General features: G+C 36.9%; 1 protein-coding gene across 1 annotated transcript in view; it reads right to left on the bottom strand.

The window, feature by feature from the left end:
* The window catches only part of URI1 (URI1, prefoldin-like chaperone), a 37,465-nt gene that overhangs the window by 14,939 nt on the left and 7,526 nt on the right, over positions 1 to 15,000 (bottom strand). The window contains exons 3-4 of the mRNA XM_010010516.1: positions 11,337 to 11,415; positions 9,009 to 9,144 (exon numbers count right to left, since the gene is read on the bottom strand). Coding sequence (XP_010008818.1) covers positions 9,009 to 9,144; positions 11,337 to 11,415 — 215 coding nt within the window. The remainder of the gene's footprint in view (positions 1 to 9,008; positions 9,145 to 11,336; positions 11,416 to 15,000) is intronic.

Here is a 15,000-nt window from a genome sequence, read left to right as displayed (position 1 = left end):
AATACTCTGAAGGAGGCAAAGAGATCCTCTCTACCATGGGATCAGCAAAGTCACACTCCAAGAAACTTTTTTAAGTATTAACTCACTTCATGGATCTAGCTAGCTCCTTCTTCAGCACTGCTTCTGTCTATATATGATACACGATCACCAGCACTGCAGCATGTAAAAAAAACCCATACACCTTCAATTACAGATTTTTACAACATACAAATATGGTGGAGCACCCTGCTATTCCCATTTTACAGACAGGAATATGGAATGAGGGAAAACTTAATTGCAAAATACTCTAATTGAACAACTATTTTCAAAATGTTTTCTCAGTGTTCTTACTCTTTAATGCTCCTTTTGTCTGTGAACTTGAGTATATGATTGAGTACTTCTCTGGTCTAAAGGCTAATGCTAAAACATTTTAAGCACATCCATAGCTACTCCCCATACAGTTTTCTGGCTAGGGTATGCAGTTGTAAATGTTTCAGAGATTGCATTTATTATAATCATAGGCCTTTCAGGTAAGGATGTGTGAAAATACATTAATAATCACAGAATTATTATAAAATGTGCTTAAGTAGAGAAAATTAGTTTGGAGATACACTGAGAAAATAAAATCTCTTTAGTGATTCAAACTTCTACAAACAGGTTCAGATTCCTCCTCCCCCTCAGCACACATAGAAGAGGGAATTATGCACAGAACAGTCAATGCAAAACACAACTACCACCATGTGTGTGAGATTACTCTCATCCTAATTTGAACAGACTCCGTATTGTATGTTTTGTTCCCCTGCTGATATTTCACAGTGCATCGACTACAATTACTTAAAAATGTATTACTTGCAGTAAATAGTTCAGAAAGAAAATTACGCATTTTCGAAAAGGCTACTCCAACAAACGCCCATCCTTTCCAACAAGAAGCAAGAAGACACAGCTCAGACTCCCAGGTAGTCAAAAGCATTAGCCTTTAAACCAAACAACAGCCTATGTGACAAATGTGCAGTCATCTCCATTAGTTAAGGTGCTTCTAAGAAATACCTTAAGATTCTTCCCTGAAAAATGCTCCTGCTGAATGAAACACTATTCCCAAAAAGCATTCAACCTGTCAAGTACTGCCAACTGTGCCTTCAGAGGACACAGCTCCTTCCACATGCAATCAGGGTCCCGCTCCCCTGACAACTCCTCCATGAACCACCTCATCCTCCACATACAGCAGCAACCACCTCTAGCATGCTGCTTTTATTCTTAATTTCCACCAACACTGTCCACAGCTTTTTTTGGTGTCTGTAGCACCCTCCAAAGTCCAAATCAAAGAAAGGTGGTGCTAGTTTTCATACAAAATGCTCCCATCTGTGCTTTCAGCTCTTGAAGGTAATCTCAATATATGTAAACGTCTAGCTTGAGACCAATTTTCCTCAGGCTTTTATTTTACATTCATAGTAAATGTGATGCTCAGCTGTTTCTTAAACATCACGAGTGTCTCAGTCATTGCCTGTATATCTAAATATTGTTCCACAGCCATCCAGATTACTCTGCTTCTGGAGCACCAAGTCACGATGCTGCTCTCCAGATGGAAGCGTGCTGGTTTGCTCCGTCAGGTGTTAAGGACCCTCAGCAGTTACACACCACACTTTATTTTACAATGCTGCACAAGCATTAACTAACCTGCCCAGCACTCTGAGAGCGAAGAACTATTACTCTCTCCTATTTTACACATGAAGAAACAGACAGTTTAAGTGATTTACTGTGGGCCACACAGCATGTTGTTGGACAGCCAGGACTACGAGGATACTCTGTCTGCAGGCAGCCTGCCAGGTCGCTTGCTACTGCCCTGCCTCCAGAAAGCCAAAGGCCAAACTGAAGACCTTCCCATGGCCAAGACCCCATGAGGAAGGTGTCTCCTGGAAAAGGGTTTGGGCATCTAACTTCAGGGGAAGCGCAGGGTTTCATGTTTCCAACTTGCCACCGTGCACCCTAAACACCTCCAACATCATTCACTGAATTTTAAAATGTACCGTTATAGAGTGAGAAACAATTCACTTTACAAACTACAGGGTTTAGTTCATTGAGACCCCCCATAAAAATACCAGTAGAGCAAAAGAGGCTCCATAGTCTCCTCCTCTTACTACCCTGTGGTTTAAGCTTCTTAGAGCCTTTTAAGACGGATTGAACCAGAGGCTGTTGTCCAACTTTGTCACATCCAATAATCTGAGAAAAGTCTGACATGGCTTTCAGGTGAACCCGAGTGGTTCCTATTTACATGTCTCATCTAAACTGTTCAGAACGACAGTTCAGTGCCACAGACAAGCCAGAGTCTCTAGGACTGTTTTCCAGGACTGCAGAAAGGAAAAGGTATTTGAATCAGAAATCAGGATACGTACATTTCCTCTGTGCAGCAGCCTCTGAATATTTACAAGCAGCGAGATTTCTTTACATTTAGCTCATTCTTTCCCAGCTCCCTTATTAGTCTGAAAGGACTGCGCTGGATTTCCTTACACCATGGTTAGCTGTTTTTAAGAAGCAGCCCTCTGCTTGCTACATATACACTGGGAAAGGAAAAAAGTAATTGGGGAGCACATTTCATATTGTTGAAATGAAGTCCACCGAAGCCAGATTTTACAAGACATGACAACGTACTAATGCCAAACTGACACAAATTCTCATCTATGCATTTTGGCTTTAATGGGTTAATTAGCTTGGCTGGATACAAATTTTAATTATCTGAGTTTGACATTAATGTCCTTGGAGTGTTGTCTGTAAGGATTTGGGGAATCATAGACATTATTTTAGTTACTTCTGGAAACTGTGTATTACACTGGGATTTAAATAGTAAGAACAGACAAGAATAGTGAGAACAGGTTGATCTATTTTGAAGTGTCAGACTTTTGTGAAACAGGACAAACTGAGATGAACCTAAAGCCTGGTCTACCTTGCTAGGTTCAGTTAGTCTTTGGGGGAGTATCATGGATATAACATAGCAGGGGAGCTGGAACTAGATGATCTTCAAGTTCTCTTGCAACCCAAACCATTCTGTGATTCTATTATCAGCCATTTCTAGCACAGTTACAACCGACCTCTGAACAAAACAAGAACACCTATCATGCAGTCTGTTAATGCAGCATGTTAATATTACTGAGGCTGAAGGTAAGGTATCCTGCAACCTAATGCACATACTTCCCTTCTGAATCCTTTGGAGATGGAAGGTATTTCCTTGCAGAAGCACAGCATTACAGTACAACTACAAGAACTATTAATCAGTCAAGTTAAGTCATGCTATTTTAAGTGTGTTAATTATTTTCTTGCTTTTAAGGGTCTGCATCAGTAGATCAATCATCTGAGTATTTTTAACTGTATTTCAATAAATATATATTTAATCTGCACCAAAATGTTTTCAGTCAATAATTTTTCAATAAACTATCACAGGCTACTTGAAAGAAGATCTGCAGTTCTGTAGAAAGGAGTATCTACTAAGAGCTTTTTGAAACACCCTTTCCTGGTTTTCTGTTCTTTCCTGTTCATTTTTCTAAAGATGCATTTGTTTTAAGATTCAAAAGTGAATCCCAGTTGCTTTTCGTGTATATGGATTTAAGCTCTCTTTGTGCTTGCAACCACATAAATAAATTAATTCTTCGTAACAGCAACTGCACTACTTTGTAAAATGCAACACAACCCTTTGTGCAGCAGCTTTGCGTCTTTTAATGACAACCTTCATTCTGTTTTCCACGTTCCCTTGCTATCAAAACCAAAGTCATTTGGATTTTCCTCTGTAAAAATATGTATAGATAATTTGCCTTTAGGAACACTACGAAAATGCAACACACTTCTCTTTTAGGTTCACACACCTGTGTAATGGCTGGAATTGTATGAATGCATTCAAATTCCTTCAAAATGAAGGAGGGTGGTAATCAAACAACCCCTCTCTTGCCCCGTAAGAGGCAAGCTATTAAAAAAAAAAAAGCTTTAAAAAAAGCTAGAGGCTTCTTTGAATCACAATACATAACCTACAGAAAAGAGTCCATACTCCTTACTTTCTTCCACTGTGTTCTGGTTAAAATACCTGGACTGTGCTCCTGTGAGAAACCAAACACCTCCTGGGAACTGCAGAGCAAATCTAGAGCACTTAGCACTGCCCCGAAGCAGCTCCTGATGTAACAAGGGTAAGGACAGAACTGATGGAGGTTATCAAACTAAGAAGTCATCATTGCAAGAAATGGTAAACAGATGTTCAAAAGCACAGAGAAAGAAAATTTTCCAGCATGCAAAACAAGAGTAATTTTTTTTCTTTTTTTTTTCTAATCAAGAAAAGCAACAGCTAGATTTCTCTCTAACACTGCCTGCAATTTTGTCCTTTCCCCCAAAAAAGTGAGTAGGCAAGTTTGTGTTACATTCTTTAGAACATAAAGGAAGTTATTTTCACCCCTGGATGAAATATTAAAAACCTCTAAAGGCCTCACTCATTCACAGATGTGAAATGGAAAGCTTTCCTATCATATAGTTTGGAGACAATATCCTTTTTTTCTGGAAATGCTGATAAGGAACAAATTCAAACTGGTCCTCATCCGCCTGGATGATCTTATTTATTAAAAACAATGGTATCTGTTAAACCCCATATACTAAGCTATCGGTCAATTTTGATTGACACAAATATTTGTATTAAAGGTTACATACTGCAATTTACAATTGGGTACTATCACAATACTGTATGTTAATGTAATCAGTATTTTCATTTCATGAATTCATTTGCAGCATGACACTGCAAGGGTATTCTTACATATACTGAAGACACAATTGCTAAGTAGTTCAACAATTCTCCTTTAAGTGGGGTTTTTTTTATCTGATAAATTTTTAACACAATAAAACCACTCCTAGTTCTGTGTGCATGTTTTAATTTCCCATCTTTTTAAGTGTTTAGACACTTGGAATACCTAGCATCCTGAATTAATCCACAAATATTTACAAGAAAAATCTATTTAATTTCTTTCTATAGTAACTACCACAGGGACTATTGTAATGAAAAATTTCCCATCTTAAAGAATTAATGCGATTACTGATACAGAGAAAAAATGTAATTTATATCATCACAAACACATAGAAGATATAATCCCATATTCACAAAAAGAATCTTTATTCCCTCTTTGAATTCTGAGACAATACAGTCTTGCCTTGAGGAGAACAGAAATATTATGAAGTACCTTAAGCAAGATAATTGTAAGAGAAAAACCTACAATTGCATTATTGTTGTGCTAAACTGTGACATACTTAAAAAGCTAATTTCTTTTATTATAATGGAATTTGGTGTGCATATCCTTTAATCTCCGTCACTATTTCTTCACATTTTTCACACAAACATGTGTGTAATGTGTTTCCCATTATCTGTACTACCTGGCTTAACTGCTACAAATTTAAAACAATTAAAAATGTATTTCACAATTCCATAAACTTCACTGGATTTAACAGTTTTGGAACTAACTGAACATCTAGGATGCCACAAAAATGCACAGCAAATTAAAGATCTGCTGAGACTCAGATATTATTCAAGAAGACATGATCAATATTTTATGAAGAAGTAACACTTGACATGAGTGACTGTCCCAAATTTTACCAAATACATTTCAACCAATCACAGTGCTGGAGAGTCTGCATCTAAATCAAAAGCTAAGCAAACAAAAATGTAGCCCCAAAATAGGGCTTTCTATAGCTATGTCAGTTAAAGTGCATTTTAAATGCAGTACAGACACTCCTCAATTATTCCTTTTAGTTAAATAAATTTTAACCAAGAAATGCATCTGCTGTGGCTGGGCATTTCTCTATTCCATAAACATTTTTTTCAGTCATTCTCCTTTAAAAAGCAAATTTAACAAAACTACTAAGACAAAAAAGATGACCTAATTAGCACTAAGTAACATTTTAAGCTTTTATATATAGTATACTCTTATTGCTATCCCTAACTTCCAAGGCTTTATGCTTACTGACATTGTTTGATTTATCTGGCACTTTAACTGCTTAAGCGTGCAAATTCATATTGTCCATTCTTGTATGAATCCAACATACACAGAAGGAATCAAACTGTAAAGAAAATTTTCTGTGAACCTTGATTAAATTAACTGTTAGGGCAGTGGCATCCTCAAAGGCAAACAAGGTCACCCCTCGTGAGTAGAGGCCTCCACTGAGCAGACCCCCACAAAACCAGTCAAAGGCAGTAACTAAAACTCCCCAGAACAATCAAGAAACAACACTCACAAGTGAGTTACAGTAATCTCTTACCCTTAGATATGTAAGCACCAGTCCCACTAGAAAACTTAAGCACCAAGCAGATGCTTTCCCACTCCTCACCATTCAGGAGAGTGGGACACAAGATGTAGTAAGCAATGAAAATGTGTGCCTTGTATTTATTTCTTTACAGCTCTTAATTTATGTTATAGCACTGGATTATTGGTGCTATACTAATTAAGTCCATTTTGGTTATCTGAACAGATTTGACCAGCTAGTTATGAAAAAAAATACTCATCTAAATTAGAGTAATACTGGATAAAAAAATGTAGGTCACTGAAGAAACAAACCAAGAAGCAAATATTGCCAGCTGTCTGTTTGGGAAGCAATTCCAGCATGAGCCTTTCTTTGCTCTGTTCAGACCCCAATTCCTATACATCAAAGCCTTTAAGCACACACTGGCTGTAAGTGCACGCTTAAAAAAAGCTTTGCTGTGTTAGGACCTTCCGACTGGCACATCGGACATTCGGGACTGCTTGCAACGTAATCCTCTGCAGGAAGCATGCCCTCTTTTCCAGTGTGTGTGACCTATGCATGGAATTTACGTCCAAAACAAAAAGATTATGCACCAAAAATCAAATCAGGCTGTGTCAATATAACAGTAACACCCAGTATACATCACCCTGTAAACTATGCTCACAAAATGCCAGTGAAATCAGAAGTCATATCTATGAAAATAGCTACACAAAAGAGACTTTAAAATAATGCTTGTGAAACATCGGTCTTTCACATTTGTGCCACAAGTGGCAAAGCCACATTATCCAGCAATGGCCTACAGGTCTTTCACATAGATAACTTTTTTTTCTAATTAAACTAATAAAACGCCCAATATTCTCCTCTAAGTTGCCCTTATTCAGTGTGAAAATGGTTAAAAGAGTTTAAGTCAGTTGTATTTTTTAAAGGAGAAATGTGTATGCATGAAAGAATTATTTTTTTTTAGAGTCATGTGCACTAACATGGGTTTTGTCATCCAAAACTGAAAATGGTCCTTTAAAAAAAAAGTTTTTAGTTAATATCTGTGTTTTGGAGCCTCCCACTGGCAGCCATCACACAGCTGAAGAGAACTACCAGCTGCATGGAGGGTTTATATCCAGCATCAAAGACTATTTTGCTTTAAAAGAAATTAGTATTTCTGAGTTCGTATTTTAAATGCAATTTAAAAGATCATAAAGAAAAGAATTCAGCATTTATTGTGTGTCTCCCAGCAGACTACTTAATGTTCAAACATCTACTATGCAAAGGTCAAATGATTTCACTGAATGTAATGGTGACAAAAATATCCTGCAGCACTGAAAAAAGTATCAGGTGATCAAAGAAAAAGATATGGACCTGAGATCTCACAAGAGTCACAATAAATAATGTAGATTCAGTTCAGTAAGAAAGAAAATTGCAAAGTTGTGTCAGGAGAACCAGATTAAGAAAGATAATAGGTAAAATACAAATTATGTACTTTTGGCAATGTTCTTCATAAAGGAGTATTTTAAAGTAATACAGCAAATGAATTTTTACAAAAAAAATGACTTTTCTTACACAAATATTGCTTGCACAGAATTGAGACAAAGAGAAAAAACGTATTTGTATGGGGAAGCTCTGGGGTATTCTGCTGCACACAGCAACATGGATAGCTGAACTCAAACAAAAATCCAGTGTAAACAGTTGTGGTAGATGTAGCAGCCACAGGGTAAAGCTGCAGTGAGCACTCATTCAGGAATGAGACAGATTACAGGTAAAACCAATATGAAAAAAATTTACTCAAACGCTTATCTGAAGCAAGCAGCAAAGGCTACTAGGTACCAATTTATTTTCCATTTCATTGTGCTTTTCCTTCCTTGACATTTACATCAAATATTTTAGGCACTCATTCTTTCCAACATAAAGAGGTTCCAAAGTGTACCATGCACACCACTTCCTGGTGGCTCTGGCACTTCAAACCCAAGATCTCACCAACAACTAAAAAAAGCTGGAAACAAAACCAGGAATTGCCCGTCTGCCTCTGTGATGTGCTGCTGTGGAAGATGAATTTGGTAGACACCAGCAGCACAACATCTGGGGAGATCCAGCAGATCTCTCCACAACAGTGGATAGGAACATTGAGGGAAGGAGGCAGAAATGCAGTTGAGCAGAAAGTGAGAAAAACAAACAAACAAACAAACCAACAAGCAGGAGTAAAGCATGTTTAGAGGAAGAAAAAAGCTGGAAAATTACATGGACAAAGAAAAAAAAAACTAAAACAGAGGAGAAGGCAGCAAATAAGACGAGACAAGAGAACAGAATACAGGTTTGTAGTATCTATACAGAATATATAAACAGAATATAAGGCAACTAAGAGCGAAACTACAATGTGATGTTCACTTTCTGGAAGAAAATACAGCATTTCTCATGTTAAAGAAAAGCAAAAGAGGGGTTTTAGTTTGGTTTGGTTTCCTCTTTTTTTACTTTTGCATACAATATACAAAGGAATAAATCTTGATGGATCTTATATTCTGACATCTAACATCAAAACCTGAATTTTCGTAACTTCAGCTGATGCATCAGTGGAAAGGAAAAAAACATCCAGATAGATCTTTAAAAAAATCGTACATATGCAATAAAATACAATGTAAAGGTGGAAAATAAGGTGCTAAACTGATATTACATCTGAATGAGACTTCTGATAGCAAGCTTACAAAAACACTGTGTGGATGCTACTGACTTATTAACACAAAGACACATAATTTTAACTATTAAATTATGTTCAGAAGCATACATACGTTTCTTTCTGTGCTCAACCAGCTCAACAGCCTGCTTTGCTGAGCATTTGGAAAACCAGTTGTCCCCAAGCAGAACAGTAACCTCATTGGTGTGGACAAGTTTTCCTGGCATGAAAGCAAGAGGTCCAAAAGGTACCTGTGAAAAGCAGAGAAGAAACTGCTGAAAATCACAAATAAAAATAAAACCTAGGCAGTCATTCATACCTTAGTTTTTAACAGAAAATAAAATACAGAGTTAAAGAAATAAAATTTCTACAGCAGTTATTTAATGACTAATCCCGCGTATATATTCAAATGACCAGATCCATTTAAATTTAGTACTGTACTTAAAATATCTGAAAAGTGGTACTGAACTAGACAAGTTGGTCTGTGACATAAAACTATAGAATAGTCAACTGCTCACATGGAAAACAATCCACTTAATCGTAACATGTAAGCCTTGATGACAAAAATGTTATCATTTGGGTGAGTTACATGTTTGTTATACACAGACTACATTCATCTCCTAATAACAGCAAGTTTAGCTTTCTTAAATCTTAAAAATACTTAAATAGGTATGGTTGACTCAAAGATGAGTTGCTTTTATCTGTCTTGCTAATAGTTAAGTACTTTAGAAACCTCAGTGTAAGTTTGTGGGGCTACTAGCAGGACCACAGACTGCTTAAGCTCGCTTTACCATTCACCAGCGTGCAGACCTCAACCTTTGAGCAGTGCTCCACCAAGGAACATCCATCCTCTAGCAACTCTCCAAATACTGACCCAGAATACTTCTGACATTTTGTAACTTTAAAAGGTGCTTGTTAAGATGTATAAGCCCTGTTTTAACACATATTTCAATGTCTGGGACACTGTTTTCACGAATTAAAAAGACACCTTCCCCAGGCCAAACTTCACAGACTTCAACTGCAAATAAATTAGGAGACCAAAATCAAACTGAGTTAAAATGGACGTGACAAAACATCCACCTCAAGTTTTCTCTTTCTTAGGGTAAAAAGAGATCTGTCTTAGCCAGTCTCTATCAGTTCCTTCTACTTTATTCCTCTACCACCTCCTTTATTTCCTCAGGATAGCCACTTGCTTTCTCATCGCATTTGTGCTGAAGCAGAGTGTTTGGCCTAGTGGATCTGTCTCCATGGAATGTGATCTTCCCCAGCTCCAGTATCCAGGAGGGTATTCAAGGCTTGAAACAGTTCTCCAGCAAGCAGGACCCTGACATTAAGGCTATGCTGAATGTGCTTTTCCTACACATACACCCTTCCTGACTTGGTTTTCAAGTAGCAGACTGCACCATTTGCCTTTCACTCTTCCCCCAAAATGATGAAAGCAAAATTGAAAACATATGAAAATATTTGGCTAGCAGGATAGGAACTATTTATATACATTTAAAATAACAGATGTGAGTTGACATTACTGCTTTAACTGAGAATAAACCTTGGCTAGCCTTTTTTTTTTTTTTTTATAATAGGGGGTTTTCTATGCTTTGAAACAACACAATCCTTTTGCTTTACAACATGTGGCCATACATATACACATTGTAAATGGACTACACACATAAAATCCAGCACTGAATCATTAGCACAGGAAAAGGAAACACTCTCTTTTCCCAAATGGTAAATGTACTCCAATGCCGTCTCTACTAACAATTCAATGCTATATGCTAAGCCAAGCTGCCAAGGAACAAAACAGTCAGGCACTATGGGCTGAAATCAGCCATTCAGTTATTTACAGTACAACTTCTCTCCCTTCAAAGACAGATATATCTTGAATTCGACCTGAGAACAGAGGAGGGAAATAAAGGAGAGAAAAAAGCCAATTTGGTCAAAATTCTGGTAAGCACAAGACAACAGGGTAAAGCTTACACAGGGAGCTGTGCCGGTGTTAGGGAAGATTCAAAGCACCAAAAAAGATCGTTATGTCAATGTGAAGATCGGTGAAACAAAAATTAGCAGCACCTTTTTATGTAAAAATCAATGTTCTAGGCTTTATTTTCATGAATCAGGAAATACTATGGCCACTTTCTTCTCAGGAAATGACTAAGTACCGTAATTCAGTCATAATTACAGTTTTCTATACAATAGATTTACATATCAAAAATGTCAGGTTTTGTGTTAGCATTTATGTCATCGGTTCTCAGTTGTCAGTAACACTGTAATTTACAATGGATTTCAAAGAAAACAGAAAGAAAAGCAAAGGTTTAACTACTACCATGAGAAACATAACATTACAAAGTACTGTGTGGCCACCTGAATAACGCCTCACTACCAGTACAGATAACCAAGTTGCTGAACAGTTCAGTGTTTCCTTATGTGAACCCTACTGTGTACATACCATGATATCATAGGACAGTTTATCAGGCAATGTACGGAGTCGTTCCTGAAGAGCCTCATAATCACTCTCCACCTTCTTCCTGTTGATAAATTCAAACTGATTCAATTTCATGTCTAAAAGCAGAGTTAATATTTTTCTGCTATTAATTCAACAAACAAAACATACAGAAACATAAACTATTTCACTCTTAAACACATACAATTGATATATTAATAACTTATTTATAAAAGACTTGGGATGACAAACATAATATATTATTTTAGAATAACGTGTATTTAAAATGCCATCATGATTATTTTACATTGTGCATGTCTTTTTCTGAATTTGAAATTTTTTACGGTGCAAAGAATCAGTTCTTTCGCTAGAAATTGGCTTATCTCACTCCAAGTTTAACAGTTATACCACCATCAATATTTAGAAAAATAACTAAAAATCCATTTTATACTTTTAAGAGGCAAATTCTTCCAAGCAGCACTTGTAATACAGATTGACCTTGATCTGAGCTGACATAAATGGGCAAAATTTTAATTCATTCTGATTTTCACGTGAACTTTGTGTTCCTACCAACAGCTGACACATGTAAAAGATGGCTTGACCACCAGGATTCTGTCACATCTTCAATCCCTGACAAGGGACTTTGCAGGTGAGGAACAAGCCCTCTGCTGCCTCTCCATCCAAAATGTAAATAAGGCTCATGCTACATGTTGCCACCCAAGAGAGAAATGGCTTGGAGAACTTAAGACAAATTATTCCCCTAGCAGATACCTGGCTTTTCAAAGAAGACTGAAAAATACAGCATTTCATTTGTGTGCAAAACAAGCTACTAGACCCTCTCTAAAAAGCTGCCTTTTGCAAAGACTAATCCTTAAATACTTAAATTCAGCTGGAAAAGTCTTTTAACGGACTACTGCCATTCTGAAGGTAGTCAGAAATCAGCTCCTGCATGAAGTAACTGGCATATAAATGTCAGGTTTGATGATATTGTTTACTTGTACTTCAAAATAGTAAATGTATATACGGTAGTAAATTCTGCAATAAAAGGCAACTGAAAGCATGGAGCAGCACGCTTAACAACACTGACCTGAGATGCAAATTACAGGTTTTCTGAGGATTCACGAAAGCAATCTATAAATGTGCTGAAAAATGAATGTCATAGTTGATAACACAACTCTCAAAACATTATCATTGATTTTCCTAGATTCATAAGCAGGGTGAAATCTTCTTCAGCATTCGTTATGAAAAATTATCTGATACTCCTGTGTTTTGACTTGTTTGCTTCCATAGTTGAACTCTGCAGTAATCACCCTACTTTATACCTGGAGTGCTTCATACTTTAAGCTGCTGAACAGTCTTGAAAAAAAGAATTTAGGTTTTCATGCCACTTGGACATTAAAAGCGTATTCCATACAACTGATTTACCAAAGATGCTTGCTGCTGCTTTGGTTTGACAGCAGATTCCCCAACATTTTAGGCATGTTTCTCTGTCCACACCAAAGTGAAAATATAATTCACTTACTTCAAAGAGGAAGAAAAAACTCATGAATCTTAACAAAATTCACTGAGATTTTGAGGGGGAGCAAGATAATGACAGCTTGGTGTCAACGATAACAATCAGTTACTTGCCTTGCAGAAATCTGTGTTTGAGAAATAGACATTGATGCACTTCAACCATCCACTAAAAAACAAACACGACCCCCAAGCCAACTGCTTGGCCTTGGTCTCAAATGTGAAGAGAAGCCACCATGGGAAGAGAATGGAGTGAAAATCTTCCCCACTCACAACAGGATTAAATGTTCCCATCGCTTCATGGCTGAAAGTCACTCAACAGTTCTTCATTAATCTGAAAATAAGATGCTGCCTTTAAGGTCTGGCTGCTGCCTGCTACTGAATAATCTGATTAGGATACAGGAGAAAGCACTCGCTACAAAAGCTGTTTTGCTTTGCAGAGCAAAGTATACTTCTTTTTCAAGCATATTTCTTTTTTTTACTGCCTTTTGGTGATCAAGCCTCCACCATGGGAATCTCTAAAAGTGCGGCCACATCCTGAACTGGACCATCAAGATAAAGAAAATTAAAATCAATCCTTTTAATTAATTGGCCTGAGACAGCGTTACTTAAGGAAGGAGGCTAACATCCCTCTTCACCTATAGCTGATGGTCACACAAGCTCATCTCCAGTACGCAATGAAGAACATGAAGAGGGAGGATGAATACTGCGACTCCAGCTATGAACATGTCCCAGAAGGGGGAACGCATGTCTAAATACTTAATCCCATACCAGACCCATTATTGGATTCATGGCTTTAGAAAGATACTTCAAAAAGTGTACTAAAAAATAAAAAAGAAAGTAACTTAATGGAAATAGATTAAAGTTGAGCATTTTTAAACCCTGTTGTTACTCACCCAATTCTATTTAACATTCTTCTCTGCCACTGACTGCTTAAAAGGTCTTATACGAACAACTTACTCAGTTGAAACAAGATCACTCAGTTCTTACACAATCAAGATCTAAATAAGGGTACTAAATTTTAAATATTTTTTTATAAAATTGGATGCAGTATAAACTGCTTTTCTATGTAAAAGGTAACAGTAAATTAGGATTTCCTTTTGACGTGCTATGCCCAAATCCCCCAAGCTCATGGGGCCATGGCCAGAGTTTGCATAAAAGCAGACACATGAACAACAACTGCTTCCAGAGCCCTCCCATCTCACTCCACAAGCCTCAGCCATTTTTGTAAGAGTAAATAATTATCATAACTTTATAAACTTTTAAAAAAACGTTCAAATTTTAAGGCTTTCTGTCAATTAGTTTTTTACTGAAAAATACCATGTCTTAGTGAAAGAATGTACACGCAGAATTTCACACAAGACTGAACTGGTAGGGACACTGCAAAGCTCCAGTAAGAGTATGTGTGCAGGGGATATTCTACCTGCCTTCACCATGCAGCACCAGGAGGCACTTCAATAATGTTTCCCTTATTGAAAATTAATGCAGTCTCTGAATTTTAAACATAAATGAATCATATTAGTTTTAGATTATTTTTGCGAGCCAATAGTCAGAATTTAATATGATGATGTGTATAGATTGCCTTGATTTTTTCCTCTTATCCAGTGCTTGCAGCCTATGTGCATTTAAAGTAAAAACATTTGATACACACTAAATATAAATTATTTGCTTGGAGATCTTTCAGGCATGAAGAAAAAGCCTCTTAAAATAAATTTAAATATTATATGCTTGATGGTGTATAACCAAAGGTTTAATCTCACCACTAAAGGGGCAGTTGCTGTGATTCTGCAATAACCCTGCAGACAATAATCAAGACAGCTCCTGTTGTTCTCTCTCAGTAAAATCATGGTAAAAACAGCATGGATATATTGTAATTTGATATCTGTAAGATCAACTGTTATATCTCACAGTAACTCATAATATAAGGTTTCATTCACCATTAAATGTACATTTTCCTCACATGCCATAGAAAACTGTTATTTACTAAGCATGTTTTCTATTAACCATAGATTGCCAACAGAGAAAAAAGTGCCCAGAGATAATTTTTTTATGTAACCAGCCATTTCTTTCTAAACATTACAAAGTAAGCTTTACCACATACTTTACTGGGGGGGGGAAAAACCAGGGAAACATGACTTTCACAGTGGTTTAGCACGGG

This window comes from Nestor notabilis, unplaced genomic scaffold (genome assembly GCF_000696875.1).
Source record: "Nestor notabilis isolate BGI_N333 unplaced genomic scaffold, ASM69687v1 scaffold23622, whole genome shotgun sequence".
Classification (NCBI taxonomy): domain Eukaryota; kingdom Metazoa; phylum Chordata; class Aves; order Psittaciformes; family Psittacidae; genus Nestor; species Nestor notabilis.
This window is presented reverse-complemented; position numbering and strand designations above follow the sequence as displayed.